Raw genomic sequence first — 20,131 nt, forward strand, 5'->3', positions numbered from 1 at the left:
AATGTGCAGTCATACATATTTTATAGATTAGAAATAGTAGCATGAAACGAGCTCACCAATTGATCCGTTATCCTTGACTGAGCAGCCACAATCCACTTTCGGCTTCACTCGTTTGCTCGGCTATAAAAAAGCACTCAGGAAAAAAAATAAGCGCGCGACCCAAAAAGAATAAAAAAAAAACTGTTCGGGCTTTCTTGACGCACTGCCAGGAGCAAGCGTCAAGGTCGAAGGATCAAACAGAACGAATCTATGACAAAAGATCGAAAGACAAAAGGCCGAAAGGACAGAAGGTCGAAAGACAAAAGGTCGAAAGGACAAAAGGTCGAAGAACAAAAAAGAAGGGACAAAAGGTCGAAAATCTTTTTTCAAAGAAGGAAAAATTTCTCACCAAGCAAATCATTTTCGACCTTTTGTCCTTTCGACTTTTTGTCTTTCGACCTTTTGTCCTTTCGACGTTTTGTCTTTCGACCTTTTGTCCATAAACCAACAGAACTAACCGATCGCGGCACTTTTTCAGTTACTCCAACCGAACTCACCGATCACTTTTTCACTTACGAGACCGACGCGCGACATGTTTGATCCTGCCCTCGTCGCTTGCCCCGGGAAAAGCAAGGTCGAAGGTCGAAAGATCAAACAGAACTCCACAAAATAATGAGAATTTGTATGAGAGGACAAACTTCAAACTTGGAGCGTTATGATCTCGATGTCTACTTTTTTGGCATGGGACAGTTATGTCTTTCTGGACAGTTGAGCTTGTGTTTGGTTTATTAGATATTTTATAATGACAAAATCTTGACGAACAATTTTTTGACAATTGTTGAAGATTTTCTTTTGAAATCGTAGGTGAATTCCCGCTTCCAAGATTAATTTATTAGGGCATATCCCATGGGGAGCCGCGATCCGATTTAGATAGTTTTCATAAGTTGTTATCTACTATTTTAAATAAAAGATTGTGGTCTAAATCCAAAGTATGGAACAAATTCAATGAATTTTAAATTGTATACGACTTTTTAAGTGGACCATGGACATGATTTTTTCAAGAAAATATATATTGGCGGTCCTAAGTTTTCCAGCTATTTATAAATTTAAAGACAGCTCAAAGTTGTTCATAAATACATAAGGTACATCTGAGTCGAATAATATTTTTGAATAAATGCATACAAAATTGATTGTTTCACTAAAAACTTGTTCAATTTCAGAAGTCGCACAAATTTGCAGAACACACCAACTTTCCACAACTTTCCGTTTTCGAATTAAAATAAAAAGTCTCTCGGTTACTTACTTTTGTCTTTGAACAAGCCTCTGAAACTCTATGTAAAATGATTGCAATGTAATAATTCCCTTACAGGCAAAACTTCAAGTTATTTGTAGTTCGTCATCCAAATTTCAGCCAATTCGGACTACAAGAAGCTGAGATACAGCACCCCAAACTTGGGCATTTTGTATGGAAAAACAGCATTTGGTTACTAACTTATGTCACTGACTGTATGTTAGATATTTTTATATAAAAATTAAATTTTAAAAAATCTAGTATTGTGATAAAAATTGTCGAGCTGTAGATTATATTTTAAAGGTAACTTGTTTAGCTCTAATTTACCTTTCAAATCGGATTTTAAATACTCTTAGTTCAACAAATATTTCTGAGACAATTTAGGTGCAAACCTTCGACCTACTATGATAAAGTTGTAAAGCAACCCATCAATTGTTAATACACTGTTCCCTTAAAAAATTCAATATCAGATACCATATAGAATCGCATAAGGTTTTTGTTCAATTTCCGTTTAGATACATGACGCATTCCAAGCACGATATCCATTGCATTAAAAGTTAAATCACCATACTATTCATGGCCAGATTTGTAAGGCTGATACCTGTGAAGACCTTTGGCAGATGTCCCTGATAAAATCATTACAGAATTGTGAGACCATTGGATGTGTTTCAATTATTACTTTACTTTTGCTGGCTCTACGTCCTTCAAGACATAACCTGCGCCACAATGTTACGCCAACTAACTCGGTCCATGGCTGCTAACCTCCAATTCCTCGATCGCCCCACACTTCCGAAATCCTGCTCCACTTGGTCAAACCACCTAGCTCGTTGCGCTCCTCTTCGTCTTGTACCGGCCGGATTTGAGTTGAACACCATTTTTGCGGGATTGTTGTCCGGCATTCTCACAACGTGTCCCGCCCATCGTATCCTTCCAGCTTTGGCGACTTTCGTGATACTGGGTTCACCGTAGAGTTGCGCAAGCTTTTGGTTCATTCTTCTCCTCCATACGCCGTTCGCACATACTCCGCCGAAGATCGTCCTAAGCACACGTCGTTCAAAAACTCCTAGCGCTTGCCGGTCCTCTTCGAGCATTGTCCACGTCTCATGCCCGTAGAGGACTACCGGTCTTATTAGCGTCTTGTACATGGTACACTTAGTACGGAAGTGAAGTTTACCAGACCGCAAGGTCTTGTGGAGTCCATAGTAAGCACGACTTCCGGCAATGATAAGTCTTCGAATTTCTCTGCTGCAGTTGTTATCCGACGTTATCAATGATCCGAGGTAGACAAATTCGTCCACCACCTCGAACTCATCCCCGTCGATCGTCACGCGTCTGCCTATGCGAGCTCTATCGCGCTCGGTTCCTCCAGCCAGCAGATATTTCGTCTTCGACGTATTTACCTTCAATCCAACCCGATCTGCTTCACGTTTCAGCTTGGTATACTGTTCAGCAACCACCTGGAACGTTCTTCCGACAATGTCCACGTCGTCAGCGAAACAAATGAACTGGCTGCATTTATTGAAGAACGTGCCCCGCATGTTGAAGCCCGCCCGTTTCATAACACCTTCTAGCGCAATATTGAACAGGAGGCAGGAAATACCATCGCCTTGTCGTAGTCCTTTGCGTGTTTCAAACGGGTCCGATAATGCACCCGATATCTTCACACAGCACTGTACACTATCCATCGTTGCTTTGATCAGTCTAGTCAGTTTCCCGGGAAAACCATTCTCGTCCATAATCTTCCATAGCTCTTCGCGGTCGATGGTATCATAGGCCGCTTTGAAATCGATGAATAGGTGGTGCGTGGGGACTTGATATTCGCGACACTTTTGGAGGATCTGCCGCAACATAAAGATTTGGTCTGTCGTCGATCGCCCGTCCAGAAAACCGGCTTGATAACTTCCAACAAATCTGCTTGCCAGTGGCGATAGACGGCGGAAGATGATCTGGGAAAGCACTTTATAGGCTGCATTAAGAATGGTGATCGCTCGATAGTTCTCACATTCTAACTTGTAACCCTTTTTGTATATTGGGTATATTATTCCCTTCTTCCACTCCTCCGGTAGCTGTTCTGTATCCCAGATCCTGGCTATCAATCGGTGCAGACAAGTGGCCAACCTGTCCGGGCCCATTTTAATAAGTTCCGCGCCAATACCATCCTTTACAGCTGCTTTGTTGTTCTTGAGCTGTGTTTCAATTATATGCTTGTCAAATTTCTCAAAACTGCATAGGTAGATTTTTTAAAAAGGTCTTCAGAGAATGACGAGTAAACTTCCATGAGAAATGCAACTGGCTGGCTTAGCCGGTTTCTAAAAAGTTTTTGTAATTATGAATTTTAAGAAAAAACTGACAAAAATATATCAATTGACGCTTCCGTTCAGTAATCCAATCCACATGTTTATTGAATTAATTAACTCATTACGCGAGGGAAAGATGGACAAATTATGGGTGAAATTATGAAAAAAATCCACGTGCTCGGCTGGGATTTGAACCCAGGACTCTTGTATGCTAGACGAGCGCAACACCAACTAAGCTACCGAGCCACTTGGTGACCCAATAACTGAGTTGGTTACAAGTTTAGAAGTCAAATCCCCACAGAACACGCAGACCCCTTTCATTACCCATATCCATCCATCTCATGTTACTACACACGCGGGTAGAGCGAGTGCGATTTGTTTAGTGTTGAAACTGTTTGCCTATCGTACCTGCATCGCTTCCAAATATATCATTAATCTCTCTCAACAGTCCAAATTATGATAACAAAAACTCAATCATCTCTTCTGAAATTCATTAAATATCTTAAGAATTAATCAAATATTTCGATCAGAACCATCACTGATATAAAAACAAAGATTTGAAAAATAAAGCTCCAATGGACTGATTCATAAGTTTCTTCTTTGAGCAAAATCCCTTTGAAAAAATTCCACAAATCTACTTTAATTTAATAATGCTTAAATTACACCGAAAACGAAACATCTGGTAGAATTGTTGAGAACTCCCATGGAAAGCAATCCTGCAGAGACAGATTTAGGAATTCTTTGATGTAATCACCTTGAGTAATTTCAGGAATATACGCCTGAAAAACATTCACGAGATTCCTCTCAGATCTTTGAACAATTGATCCTTTGAGCAATCATCAATCAATCTTCATAATATCACTGAATTATAGTAGGATTCTTACAAAATCATAGATGTTAATTTTCCACACTTCATTATAAATTTTATGGAAACCTTGAACAGTATTTTTTTTTCTTTCTTTATTAACGAGATTTTTAGCCCTGGGCTAGTTCATCTCGGGACCAACGGCTTTACTTCCCTTCCGAAGAAGGTCGTCGCTGGAATTTTTAGTGACTATCTTGGGGATGGGATTCGATCCCAGGTCCTCGGCGTAAGAGGCGTGTGTTCTAACCACTACACCAGGTCCGTCCCCATTGAACAGTATTCTCACGAGAGTTAAAAATGATTTTACAGAATATTCAGCAATATCCTCGACATAACAAACTTTGAATCTGGAATAATGTTCTCGCAAAATCATCCACATGGCGTTATCATTTTCCTAGGTAGGATTCGGATAGGATTCTGAACATGATTGAAATACAACCGTTGACAGAAATTTCACAGATTCGTGGAAAGGATTACAAAATGAACCGTGGGTAAGATTCTGACCGAATTTTTTTCACAGTTTTCATAGAAACCTGGGCATAATTCTCTTTTGAATCAAGGCAAGGCTTTAGCAAAATCTTGATTAGCATTCTCTCAAAATCCAAAATATGGTGCTATTGCAGAATAGTGCTACTTTTCCCCGAATGTCGTTTCCCCGAATGTCGTTTCCCCGAATGTCTTTACCCCGAACGCCAGTTCCCCGAATGACCCTTTTCCCGAATGCCATTTCCCTGAATGACTCATTTCCCCGAAAGGTGTTGCAGTTCAAAAAAGTTGAAGAATATTCCTCAGTGACAGGGTCATGAACTAGAAAGAACGATAAGCAATCAAAAGAACGAGTCATTCTCGCCTAAATACATATTGCCAAAAATGTTGAGAACGGTGTACCTCGAAAAAAATGCCGATCAAATAAAGAAGGGTGCATATCAGATGACCGGTTCATTCGCCTCCCTGAAATGGATGAAGTTATGACAATTATCAGTGCCAAGCACTTTTCGGGGAAATGAGTTATTCGGGAAAACGAGGTACTCGGGGAACTGGCATTCGGGGAACTGGCGTTCGGGGAAACGACATTCGGAGAACCGACATTCGGGAAAAAGTAGCACAACCCTTGGTAGGACTCTTAGCACAAGTGAGATTCCGACCGAATCCTACGTGAATTTCTGACATAATTCAGAGTTTTTTTCACAATTTATTTTTTACTGCCATAACTTTTTGAGAAAAATATAAAGATGGTCAAAACATGGTCATATTGAATCTATGACATAAGGTCGAAAGAAAAAAGGTCAAAAGGACAGAAGGTCGAAAGACCTTTTGTCTTTCGACCTTTTGTTCTTTCGACGTTTTTTTCGACCTTTTGTCCATAAACCGTTCATATTAGCGTTACGGCGCAAAAATCTGTAATGGGACTGATATGCGGTTAATACTTTTCAAGATGGAACAATCCGACTTGGTGTTTTTTCCTATTTTTCCGAACAAAATGTGTTGTCTAGACTAGTGATCAATAAAAAAAAATACCGAATTCCCTGATCTGGATAACATCTCATATGTATTTATGGAGCGAATTCTATTGATATTACTTGAGAAATGCTTAAAAATGAGTGATTCGTGTAGTGAACAATAAAAATCTCCGAAGAATTCATTAACGTAACTCTAAAGCTGTTTTTCAAGCAATGCTGGTGAATTTCCTGATGGATTCCGAAGTAAACATTTTTGTGATTCCTGAATTAATTGAAAGAGTATATGAAGCATTTTTTAGAATGTGGAGGAATATTAGAATGTTTTGGAATATTTTCATGTTTTGGAAAAGCACACAAATCAAATGAGAAGCCCTTAAGTTAATCTTTGAAGATTTTCAAATTGAAACCTGGAGAAATGTTTTCTAAACTTTGAGAAAATCTTGTATGTAGCTCTGAGGTGTTCGGAAGGATCTGAGGACGAAATCCTAGAAGAAATTATGATGGAATTTCCAGAGAAAATTAAAACCAGAAAACTTACGAAAATTTTACGATAATAATTTTGTAAGATTGTTTTAATTTTATGAAATATTTTTTGAGAGAACGATAAAAGAGCTTCTGAAACAATTTAATTTTGATTTTTTGGAGGAATGCGTTGAAGAAATTTCTCCTTAGTTCAATTAGCTGAAGAACTATAAAAACATATTAAAACAGATTTTCGAAGTAACACTCGAAGAAGTCTTTGAACTTCCGGATTCTAGAACGATTCCTTTAAAATTATACTCTTGAGATACGTCGAGACGAAGGGCTGCAGAAATCCTTGGATAACTGTTTTATTTTTTTTCAAGAATCCGTGAATAGTTACTTAGAGATTTTCAGAATACAACGCTCGATAAATCTGTGAAGAAATTTGTAGAAAGAACTCGAATAAGTAATATAGATAATTTTTAAGATCATTTTGCAAGTATCACTGATAAGTGAATATACTTTTGGAATTAAGAAAAAAAATCGAAAAATTAATATGAAGATGCATTGAAGCCAAACCTCGATTTTTTTATAGCGCAAATCTAAAGAATCACACAATCATTTGGGCTGAAAATTTGATCGATTGGTTATCCACTGGTGATGAAGCATTCCTGTGTAATTTTTCGAGGCAATTGCTTTAACAATTTCTGAAAAATACTGCAGATTTCTCAAAAATACTTTCTAGAAATATCCGTTTTAAAAAATCAAGGACAAATAATTAGGAAAAAATCTTGGACGATCCCAAGGGATAGTCCTGTTCATTTCATTGGAGTAATTTGGGTCAAAATGATTGACCTTACATAATAAAAAAAACAATCCAGGATACAATCACTACCAACTGGCTCAAACTACGGAATTAGTGAAAACCATGATTATTGCGACCGACATTACCTCCCTGAAACATGATTGTCTGGGCCACAATCGAGTTGAAATTTTTGTCATGGGACTCGAAAGACACCTAATGCATGGATTGGAGTGTAAATTTATGTTTTTCATAAATTGTTTCTTGGCGGAAATGCTTCGGATTCTTAACGATATCTTGGTATGATTCTTGGTAAAATCTTTGGCAGAAGCGTTTTTTGTTTCTCCAACAAATTTATCATTATGCAATTTCCTAATAATAAAATGCTGGGGAAAATCTTCGAATATTTTTCAAAAAATATAATAGGAGGCTTACTAGCAATCCAGTTGATTTGAAGTTTTTGTTGGTCATGGTTAATGATTTACTCTGTTGGAATGTTGTTTCAAAAATTGAAAATCCTATCACAAAACACATGATTGATAGTAAAACTCCATGAGTAATGATTTCCGCCAAAAAAGAGCTTATGCTGCTCTTTTACGGCTATCAGATCGAAGCCGAAGAGCCTACCTGCCGTGTAATCTCATTACCACAACCTGACTTTTATCAGCAGCGCAAAACTGACCAGTCATTGTCGATGGTGTTTAAAAACATGTGAACATTCCAAGACAGCGACAAACGCCCCATGTGTAATATTTAATCAGTCAACAGCCGTTCAAGAGTTGCACCATTTTCTAACACACGAAAAAAAAATCTGTTCCTTCTTCTTGTAGCGAACTATAAGCACGGTCTAACACTGGCCGACCCGTCTCAACAGTTATCGCAGCTGAAGGGCTCATCAAACATAAATATCTTTGCTGATAACGGTGGAACTTCGTCGCTCGGCTGCGCTAGTACTAGTGGTGATTCAAGCAGTCAGGTAAACAACGTGAGTCTTTATCGCACCACATACCTACTCTTTTTTCTGAGTTGCCGTATTCATTGAGTACTGTGCTTTTGTTTCAGCAGGATCTACTGGCCATGCTGCAGCACAATTTGGTGGATAAGAATAAGCAGCTTACGATCACCCCGACTTCGATGGCTAGCGGAAGTGGTGGAAGCGGAGCGGAAATGGTTACGAAACAGAAGAAGAAGGTTCGTCCCATCCCCGATCTGATTCCGCTGCACAGTATTGGACAACTGCATTTGCGTGGAGAAGTCGGAAAGACATACCACCTAAACCCAGAGGTTACCATCAAAAGCCGAGCAGCAGATAGTGATAACAATAATTCCATAGATGCTGCTGGCACGTCTGGGAAAACGTTCGTCATCGATGATGAAAGTCCAATCAATCTGACGGCAGATCAGAACGGCGATAAGAGTTTGCAGCATCAGTGCATTTTCTGCCACATTATGGTGAGAACGACGGATGATTTGGCGCTGCATTTGCGTACGTTTCACAGCGAGGAACTTTTCACTCTGCTCTTGCAAAAGAAACCCGAAGATAGCGGCCAGGCTGATCTGCAGTCGTATACAGCCGAGAGCTTAACGATAGACATCTGGAAGAGGCTACTGGAGAACAATAAAGCTATATTGGAAGAACAAGAGTCCCGTGAAAACGATAGCGAAATGCAATCGGGGCAGTATTCCAACGATGAAGATGATGCTGAAACAGTTGAATCAGCAATTAGTAAAAATGAAACATATCTCGGAGTGGAAACTGCCCCTGGATATGGTGAGGTTACGAGTAAGTACAACTTAGATGACGGCACGACGCAGACTTCTGTAATGAAGAAGGTATTCAAGTGCCCCCATTGTTCGTTCTGGGCTTCGACGGCTTCACGGTTTCACGTGCACATCGTAGGTCACCTGAACAAAAAGCCTTTCGAGTGTTCGCTTTGTTCTTACCGGTCCAACTGGCGATGGGACATTACCAAACATATTCGTTTGAAGACTATTCGAGATCCCAGTCATAAAAACGCCGGTGTTCTGATGAACGACGAAACCGGTCGACGGAACTATACCAAGTATAACCGATACATTACGCTGATGAAGGTCACCGATAACAGCTTCAAGGACAGCTCTTCCAGTTCGAAGTCCATGATCGAAACGAGCCAAGCTGACTATCTGGCCATGTGCAAAGCAGCCGGCGATTCTCCCGCCAGTTTGAACAGCCTGGCCAAGATGTACTCCAGTGATGAATTGGCGCAAGCGTTTAACTTAGCTTCCATGAACCAGATGGCCCGATTCGAGCCGGAGATGCTGCAAACCCTGGTGGGAATGCCAAAACCCTTGCCAACAGAAGACGCTAAATCGTCGCCGCAGAAGGCGTACAAGTGTAAGAAGTGCAATTTCAAGTGAGTATTATTGATTAATTAGGTGGTCCATAATGATCTAACTACAAAAATATTGAGTTACATCCCCCAAATGTGAATGTTTGAGCGGAGTTCGTCAACTCTGAGTTGGGGGGCTAAACCAGCTTGAAGTTAGTATGGGCCATTCTACTGAAAATATAGAAGTACGTTTCAATGGTTCAATTATCATTTTCTCCTACAGGAACCCCTTCCGTGAACTAGTGCTGTTGCACATCAGGTCAACGCACATGGCCGTGGACAAGTCGGCAAACTCCAGCGAGGCCGAGTTGGACCTGATGCCCTGCGAGGTGGACCCGGACGTTGAACCGATCGAAACCGCTACCTCAGCAACAAACAGTACGCTTAATCCCCAATCTCCGCTAAGAACATCATTATCACCACTGTCGGGTGTTAGTCCCAGAAGCGAAAGCGGCGGTAACATCGGTGGTTTGACCGGTGCCTCCACCAGTGCTAGTACCACTCCTAGTGTGACTTCCGGTTCGGCTAGTGGTTACAATAGTAACAATTATACTACTAACGCTACATTAATTGGTGTCGGATTAAACTTTACCCAGGCTGTAGCTAATGACAATCGGTTGGGAACTACCTATACTCTCAGTAATACTATACCAAGTGTCGTGTTTGGTGGTGAGGTGAATAGGACGATAAACACTGCTAGTACAACTACCCAATCTACTACTATAAGCGCTAGTTCTGCATCGGCTAGTACTACCAATACCAATACCACTACTACTCCTCCCTCTACTAGTACTACCACTACCACTACCCCAGCGGGTGGCAAGGGGCAAGGGGCGTCCAACTCGTGGCGTCCGAGTGCCCCCTATCGGTGCGGTCATTGTCATCAGGTGTCGAATTGGAAGCATGTCATTCAGGTATTTGCAAGATCAAAATTCTTCTACACCATTTGTGTTTTGTTTCTTGTGCGCGTGAGACTTATGATTTCCTTCTAATTTTTGTTTTCGTCGTTTTGTCTATCATTCGGTTAAGTATGTTTACCATAATTTGCTAGTATATATTAAAGACGCAGCTTTTTTTTTTAAATGATCTCTAGTGTACGGTATGTGCATCGATTTATCATAGAAAGTGAACACCTATATCAGATCACGGCAAAATGATTTTCAGTAGCATAGCATAGATATCCTTACGTGTCATTGTTCCTACTTCTTGATTGATCGAAATTGGACTGGGATTCAATTAAAAGGGCTAGTTTGTATTTACCAAACTGTGTTTCAACAGAAACGAAGTTTGATTTTTTTTTTTGTTCCAAATGACGACATTTCACACGCATATGAATGATGATAGCAACTCCTCAACATGCCCCATTTTTAGTTTGGACTTACAAGGGAAGGTCATGACGATGGTCGTGCACGATGGCGTTACACGGGGTATTCAACCGGACTATTTTTGTTAGATTCTACATGTCGAAATATGAAAAATCCCAAAGCCTTTCGGGTGATGGACCAGTAGTGTAGCCAGGAGGGGTTCTGAAAGGGGTAATTTTGTACGAATATAATATTATTGAGTTAATTTAAAGTTTGACAAAAAGATTTTTTCATTATTTGTTGTGATGGTAGAGAACAGAATTTACATTAATGTATGTTCATAATGTATTTTTTCATGCTATAGGCGTAACTAGTATAGGTTTTTCTTGACATATTATTCAAATAAAACCAAATTTCATTCGTTGTTGATGTTCCGTGCATTCCATGAGCAAGCATTTCAAATTGAAATATATCAATCATTTATTTGGATCAACTACCAAATTATAATCCAATAAAAAATTTGTCAGACAATTTGAATAATAGGAATTGTTGGAGATCCTGCCTATTAATTAACGGTTACACCTGACTTTCTTACTTATCTGCATAGTTCAAGATGCCACAATTCATTTGCGTAAAGGTATTTTAAAAGTTGTGCGTATGTTGCCCCCGCAATTTTCACATCACAATTAAATAAATGTAAGGTACATAATGCATTGAAGGCGTTAGACGTGTAGTACAAGATTATCATGTCGTAAGTTAGCTGGAATCTAACCCACACTCCTTGACTCGATGCGGCTAAGTGTTTGGTAACACAAGCCCACAAACTTAGATTAGGGGATTTTTTTTTATTATCGTACAAATTGGGCCGAAGGGTCTCAGATTTTCATGAAACTTTTTCCACAGGCAGGGCTCATGGATATATGAATAAAAAAAATTGAGAAAAATTCAGGGTCGCCTATTTTTCCGGAAAACTCAGGTGGAAATTTTTTGTTTTCCCTTGACACTACTTACTTTGAAAAATCATAACTCAAGAACGAAGCATCGTAGAAACAAAGTTTTTAAATGAAAATTTAAGCAAATTTTCTCAAAAATCCAAAAAAAATATGAACTGGAAAAAGTTTTCCACAAAATTTTCCACCGTTGGGAAAATTCGTAAAGAAAAGCCGGAAAAACTATGCCCGAACTCGTGGAAAATTTTCAAAAAAATATTTTCGAGAAGGTAATTTTATAAGCTTTAATCACTGAAATTTTTGGAATGCACTTTTTTTTCGTTTTTGAGTTATGGCCAATTTTGTGAAAAATGTCCAGATGTGCCATATAAGACTTTTCTTTGAAAAATCATAACTAAAGAACGAAACATTGTAGAAACAAAGTTTTTATATGAAAATTTAAGCAAATTTTCTCAGAAATCCAAAAAAAATATGAACTGGAAAAAGTTTTCCACAAAATTTTCCACCATTAGGGAAATTCATAAAGAAAAGCTGGAAAATCTATGCCCGACACGGTGTCTTTGGTAGAACAACATTAATATAAAAAAATCAGTATCGCCAAAACATCCACCAAATGAAAGCTAAGGCTTTCCCCTTTCATTTGAGACCTGTTTGGAAATGTTCTATCGGGGGGTCCTGAACATTTTTTTTCAAAACAGTACAATGCCGTTGTTTCAGTACTAATTTCTTAATTATGGCTCACACAGTAATTTTCTTTCATGTTTATCTAGGTAGCCATGAGAAATTTTACTACAAATAGTTAACCAATTAATATAAAGGATTTATTATACCATTCTATTTAAACCAATAACATACACGACATATCGATAAAGTAAATACGGATAATACGGCTTACTAAGGCTCACTATTGCACATTACTACTGCTCAAAGAAGCTGTCGATCATATGCTTCGGAGTTCTCCGGAACCTTAACATGATTCCAAGCAACTTGAAAATCGAAATGCACGATTTCACTGGCTTGTTTCCCGTATTTGCTCAAACCACTTCCTGTGATTTATCAAAACTCTGGGATATGATAGCGGAAATATGGAACTCCGAGCTATAGGGTAAGCAATCCACGTTTTTGAAAAGTTCTCAACCTTTTCTGCAAAATCATCATCCAGACTTGTTTGAAAACAACTTTTATGTACCTGATCAGAATGATCAAGCGCCTGAAATACATTTTTTCATTGAAAAGAGATAATTTACAGAACAGTACGATAAATTACAATTTACTAGCAAACTTAGATCCCATTAAACTTCCAAAACATGCCGATTTTTCAAAAGCTTCTGACAGTTTTATCTGGTGAACCCACATTTGTTGTGGCGTTGGCAACTGATGATCCTCATCTGTGATAAAAGAATTAATTTTTAGGTCATCTTTATGAATCACACAATCAAATTGCTGATGCTTACCCATTCCTCGATATTATTTGGATCAATGCATTATTACATTTTGTCAATTGGACTTACAACACCTAGTGTTATATGCAAGGAAGGTGGTGGGCAATTTGTTCGTCGGGTGATCCATCGAGCAGTGGATAGTAAATACAATTGAAGAACTGCTCCGGCAGTTTATGGTCCGAGCCGAGACTTTTCCATTTCGCGGACGCGTATGTGACAAAGTATTCGTGGATGACCAGCTACATTGGATAATGCTTTTTTGTGCGGTACAGTATAGGCAAGGAAATGTTAAACTATATCCCATTATTACGCAAAACAGATTGACGATTTACAAATCTCCAGCAATGAAGCACCTTAAATTATTCAAAAGCAACAGTGTCTTTCAGATTTTCTCAATATTGTCATATTTTTCTGGAACGCCAGAAGCAACAGCAAGCAGCAACAGTATTTTGAAGCCAGTATCCTTACATCGACCCGATGACGTCAGAATTATGCTCGATAATCGACAGGGTAAAGGATTAAAAGACCCTTCTCCATCGCTTGTAAATCGAACTGTCCAGGCCAACCCCCGTTTTTGGACGTCACATAATCAACTAACCCCTGAACGTTATTACAGTATAATACAGATTTTAATTCAGTTTCTGCATTATCGTTCAAATCAAAGTGCAGATGTGTTTCCTCTAAAAACCCCTGAACTGATTGGTTAAGTCTGCTGATTTTGAAAGCGATGTTTGGGGTGATTGCAACATCCAAACCCCTTAGACAGCTGCTCAACTGCAACGCTCATCTGGTGCTCAAATCACATTTTTTTTTTATCAAAAACAAGTCATCAGCGAACAAATGGGGTTTTTTTTAGGTTGCACAGATGTTGAATAAGATTCTAAATTAGGTGGTTAACTGTGTAGATTCGACAACCAACCAATTCAATTAGTACTTACTTTTTCCATTACTGTGTCTATCACGTTTTCCCTTTAGTTTTGATAAGATTGTTGTTGTCACATCATAACATGCTTTGAGTGGTAGGCTTTAAATTGTATTTATATTTATACAGTGCTATATTCAAAAGTTTGAATTGGTTAATGAACGAATAAACATGCAAGCTCGACATATTTTTGTAGGACAATACCAGACTGTAATCCTGATGTCGTGAAGAATGTGCTGTTCAATAATATCAACCACTATTGCTGATAACGGTTGCAGACACATATTCTTTAAACATAATTCGCAAAATTTCGAACGATTGTCTTCATGGCTTTTTGGTTTCATGTTTCATGTCTCCTGACAGAGTGTAGTGTAAATATATATTTATTAATAGGTGTGAAATTGGGATATACTTATTGTAATTATTAACAGGCATACCTCTAATCAGCAAACCAAAATGTTGACCCAAAACAATGAATTTATAATTTATACCACCTTAGAACGCGACAACTTAAGCAATGAAGCGTTATAACGCAGCGCCGATTTCCCTACCATTGATGCCAATTTAGTTGTTTGTGTAATCTGTGAAACCATTTGTAATGTAATGATCCATGAGTAGATGATTTCTCAAACGCTTTGTTTATTACTAATCGTAAAAAGCAATATCTTATGAAAATATATTTGAATTTTAAGACGGTAGCATACAACTGAATCTAAAAAAAAGGTTATTTTTCAATAAATAATCCTTATTTTGATTCAGTTGTATGCATCTTTTGTTGTATGTATCTTTCAAATCTCTAAACATTTTTTTTGTTTAAAATTTTAAATACTTTTAACAACCATTTTAGTTTTGTATATTTGAATAAATGTTGATTAAAAATATACAATTTTACTATTTACTGAATTTATAATCAACTGAACAGCAACACTGCCAAAACAAAAACAAGCTTGTTTTATGGAAATCTGGACAAACATTTAAAAAGGGCACATCGACATAGGTAAACAATGGCTTTGTAAGACGCTGTTGAGCCCAATTCAACTCGTTCACGCTCACCAATACTACCCAGTGAACCACGTATCGTATAAGAATGTGCATCCAAAATCACATATTCATGTGCCCAAAATCAGAATTGCACAAGATGCCATATTAAGCGTTATCAATGTCAATACAAGTTGTACATAAATCCCCAATACGATTCTTAAACGACAATCTGTGTTGACAACAAAACATGTTGTAAATAGTGCAACATAGAATCACGTTATGTTATATAAACTGACAGATCATATATCAATCCAGTAACCATCGCATGAAATCGCAATAACTTAGCAAAAATTGTCACCCAAACTTCGTCTATCTGGGCTGTAGGAAGTCTCCATAATTCCACCGGAATTCGGATTCGCACTAAAAATCTTTCACTTCGGAAATTTTTTAACGTTTAAAATGCAGTGCTGTACTTTACAGTTCAGAAGCTCACGTTTAGAACATCATCCAGAGCAGAAGCTTACAAGTTTAGACCATTCTATCGCTCGCTGTTCTAAAGCACGCTTTATATCACAGTTCACCACACTGAAAATTTGATGTTCTCGTTATTCAAGTTCATCTATTATTTCAAACTGATTTCAACTTTTTTCTAATTCTACATGGGCCTCAAAGAACAACAAGTATGTGTCGCTGTTCATGAAACATGTATTAACATTGGCAAATAATCACTCATCGGACAAGTAACCCTTGGTGGTACAGTGGTAAGGTGCCCGATTCCGGATCCAAAGGTCCTGTATTCGAGACTCGCTGGAAACCTTTTTTTATTTTCATCCAAATTTTGTGGCATCGTTTATCTGATCGCAGAAAGTCCGAAAAAGTCGTGCCAAGTACGCATATAGCCTCCACTTTGGTAGGTATATAGCCTTTTCGTGCATTCTATACGATTGAATTGATTCATATAGAATGATGTATAACAAAAGTTATACCAACCAAAATGTTGACTGGGTACTATCAAGAAGAGCTAACACTAATCTTTCTGATAGTGGTGTTAGTTTTCATGAGCGAACTAAAAAGGGCTCAACAGCAAAGTTTCTGAAAAAAGGCTCAAGACCTCTCCAGCCCTTTTCAAATGTTTGTCCAGAAATATTTGTCATGGCCTTCTACGGTTCGATTGATCTGTCACCATATGGCACAAGCGATTCATTGTATCATACTATTGGTAGAAGAAGATCATCTATGGTACGCATCTCTTACTAAAATAAAAAAAAATGTTCAGGACCCCCCGATAGAACATTTTCAAACCGGTCTCAAATGAAAGAGGAAAGCCTAAGCTTTCATTTGGTGGGTGTTTCAGCGATACTGATTTTTTTATATTAATGGTTTCCTCTAGAGACACCGTGCCGAACTCGCGGAAATTTTTTATTAAAATATTTTTGAGAAGGAAACTTTATAAACTTCAATTCTAGTAACTTTTAGGATGTACTTTTTTTTTTTGTTCCTGAGTTATGGTCAATTTTGTGAAAAATGACCATATTAGCCTTTTCTTTGAAAACAAATCTTTGCATTTTTTACAAAATTGACCATAGATCAGGAACTAAAGAAAAGTACATCCTAAAAGTTACCAGAATTGAAGTTTATAAAGTTTCTTTCTCAAAAATATTTTATTAAAAAATTTCCGCGAGTTCGGGCATAGATTTTCCAGCTTTTCTTTATGAATTTCCCCAACGGTGGAAAATTTTGTGGAAAACTTTTTCCAGTTCATATTTTTTTTGGATTTCTGAGAAAATTTGCTTAAATTTTCATATAAAAACTTTGTTTCTACAATGTTTCGTTCTTGAGTTATGATTTTTCAAAGAAAAGTATAATATGACACATCTGGACATTTTTCACAAAATTGGCCATAACTCAAAAACGAAAAAAAAGTGCATTCCAAAAATTTCAGTGATTAAGGCTTATAAAATTACCTTCTCGAAAATATTTTTTTGAAAATTTTCCACGAGTTCGGGCATAGTTTTTCCGGCTTTTCTGTACAAATTTTCCCAGCGGTGGAAAATTTTGTGGAAAATTTTGTGGAAAACTTTTTCCAGTTCATATTTTTTTTGGATTTTTGAGAAAATTTGCTTAAATTTTCATATAAAAACTTTGTTTCTACGATGCTTCGTTCTTGAGTTATGATTTTTTAAAGTAAGTAGTGTCAAGGGAAAACAAAAAATTTCCACCTGAGTTTTCCGGACCCTGACCCTGAATTTTTCTCAATTTTTTTTTATTCATATATCCATGAGCCCTGCCTGTGGAAAAAGTTTCATGAAAATCTGAGACCCTTCGGCCCAAACCCGTACGGTAATAAAAAAAATCCCCATTATTAATTGCCATATGACTTTTTAACATGCACAGGCAACAGTGCAGACTAAAAGTTTTTGGACTGTGACGAATAAGTGAATAAAAACCGAATTTGGTACTACACCATTTAATTCCAATAGAGTTTGTTTTCATTGACAGATGCGACACTGAAGACGGCATTACAGGTGAAATTTTGGAAGATACATATTAGGCAAGACGCCTATAAACTCACTGTTGAAGAAAAATCGCGGACATTAAAATGAAAAGTTGAAACAATTTCTAAACGCGTTCAACAATGTTCATACGTACATATCTAGCGTAGAGATCATACAGGCGTATATGCAGTTGGTCGACATCTCTTCATCGACGTTCTCTTTGGATTAATACAAAAATTTTAATTGATTCTTGGATCATATTACGCTGTAAGATGACGAAGAACGATGAGTACTTTCTATTGAATTAAAAGGAACAGTCGAAAACATCACACCGGCCAAGTAATAAGCTAAATAGAAAATGGATGAAGAGAAATCGATCACTGCAAATACACCATTATGATACTGAATGCAAGGTATCTCGCGTTCAGTATCATAAGTTCGAAACAGGAATGATCAATTTCTCGTCATTGATTTTTTCTTGAGCTATACTGATAAAAATCCACACGTTCGATCTGTGTGTTTAAAATTATGGATCGATTCATGAACGTCCATATCGAGTAGCTGGGATTTTTTTTTGCAAACTTCGTGTGTGTGTTACACATTTCATTCTTTTGTTTTGCCTTATGGACCGGTTCGTCAACCGGCAACAGGGATTCCATAATTTTCACATAAGCTCCTGAAGCTTTCCCACTCAGATTCGTATGCAACAAACTTCAGTGTGTTTTACTTATCTTGTGTCATGATCATCATGTTCAAGTTGATTTGCGCAATCAGTTTGTTATGATCAAATCGATGAGCTTTGCTATCGGTTTTCATGTTCAAAACTTCTAACTTATTTGTGATCAACCCATAGAGAACTAAATTGTGGTTGGATATCGGGATCGAACGACAGTCATCATCATGCTTCCAAAGAGAAGAAGCAAATTTTGAAGGTGAAAGTGTTAGATGAAAATTCACGAATTCGATTTAAAGTAAATGTCCGATATAAAAGGAGTTCACATTGAATGTAATGTACGGTTTAGAAGAAAAATCGCATTCCACTAACAGATTTTCCTGGTTTTCAGCTTCAAATAAAATGGAATATGCTAATCCCGGGCTTCCCAAATTATGGATTTAATCTTTAGACATTCATGTCACATTCACATGACAACCTAATGTTGAAATACATGTAAGGTCAATGATGAAATCCACATGGCTATGTACCACACTCGAGTCATGTGGTTTTCTTATTGCGCAAATCTGTAAGTAAAACGCACGAACTTGACGTGTAGATTTTTCTCAGTGTAATTACTTGGCCGGACGAATGTTTTTGACTGCTGTTTTCAATTCAGAAGATAGAACTATCGTCGTCTTTCGTCATGTTGCATCGTAAAATGTTATCAAAATCTCTTGAACTTCGTGTACTGATCCAAAGAGAAAATCAATGAAGAGAACTCGATCTCTGCAGATACGCCTGTATGATACTAAACGCGAGGAACGTTTAAAAGCATCTGCTGAAGGATTAGGAAGTTAAAAATTCCTAAGAAAAATTACTAGATTTATCAATATGAATTAATCGGAAACTTACTTGAATAGTTCTACATACAATAATTTGTAGATTACTTCGCCTTCGATGTGGTCGAATTTTGTTTTTGAATTAGTACCTTCAAACCATCGACCAAACAAATAAATACAAATCAAATGTTTAGACTTGGGCTTCACCAACTTAGAGCATTCTCACACAAACCACATATACCGTAATTCGGGGTGTAGTTGATCATTTTCGTACCCACATGTAAAGAGCTGATGAGATTTCAATTATCACAATTTCGATGGAGTCGCATTACCTGATAGCTACTCTAAATATTCCTAAAATCGGTTTGACATTTGAAATAATTATACCATGGGAAAAACAGATTTTTTAGGAAATGTTTGATGAGCTAGCTGTTAAAGGGTTCTTCTTCAAACAATCGGCTATTGCCAATCATTTAAATGAACTATTTCATACATTCCATGTATGTTCTGTGAACCCAGTTTTGAATTTCCATTGAGTATAAAAATTCATTTTCATAGATAATGAATTTCTATACTCAAATAATGTTTTTGGGAATTAGTTGCTGATTTCAATGAAAATTGCATACTTTTAGGCGTTTTGGTGTATTCTGAAATTCACAACATTCAATTATAAAATTGACCGATTTATCAACAAGTTGTAAGATTTTTGAGATTGGATTCAGATTCAGTAAATAGCATATTTCTACAATTCTGGAAACCTATCGCAGTAATCAATCAACTTCCCGAGTAACACACATATTATAATTGTGTATTATCAACTTATATATGACTAGTTTTGGTCATATATCAGTTGATAATACACAATTATAAAATGTGTGTTGCTGGGGTTCATCCCGGTATCAAAAACTCCCCTTTGGATTAAAAAAAATGTTTTTGTTATTATGATAATATTTCGTCAATATTTTAATCGTTATTATTTATTTCGATAAAAATCCACCCAGTACAGTTTTAAAAATAT

General features: G+C 37.4%; 1 protein-coding gene across 6 annotated transcripts in view; it reads left to right on the plus strand.

Annotated features, from left to right (window-relative positions):
- LOC5565895 overlaps window positions 1-20,131 on the plus strand; it is a 108,496-nt gene that overhangs the window by 78,671 nt on the left and 9,694 nt on the right. For 3 of the 6 annotated variants that reach the window (XM_021848135.1, XM_021848136.1, XM_021848137.1), the window contains exons 3-5: window positions 7,987-8,141; window positions 8,219-9,549; window positions 9,749-10,439. In XM_021848135.1, coding sequence (XP_021703827.1) covers window positions 7,987-8,141; window positions 8,219-9,549; window positions 9,749-10,439 — 2,177 coding nt within the window. The remainder of the gene's footprint in view (window positions 1-7,986; window positions 8,142-8,218; window positions 9,550-9,748; window positions 10,440-20,131) is intronic. The other 3 variants (XM_021848138.1, XM_021848139.1, XM_021848140.1) reach the window with 3 other exon arrangements.

The sequence above is a fragment of the Aedes aegypti genome, chromosome 2 (assembly GCF_002204515.2).
Source record: "Aedes aegypti strain LVP_AGWG chromosome 2, AaegL5.0 Primary Assembly, whole genome shotgun sequence".
NCBI lineage: Eukaryota > Metazoa > Arthropoda > Insecta > Diptera > Culicidae > Aedes > Aedes aegypti.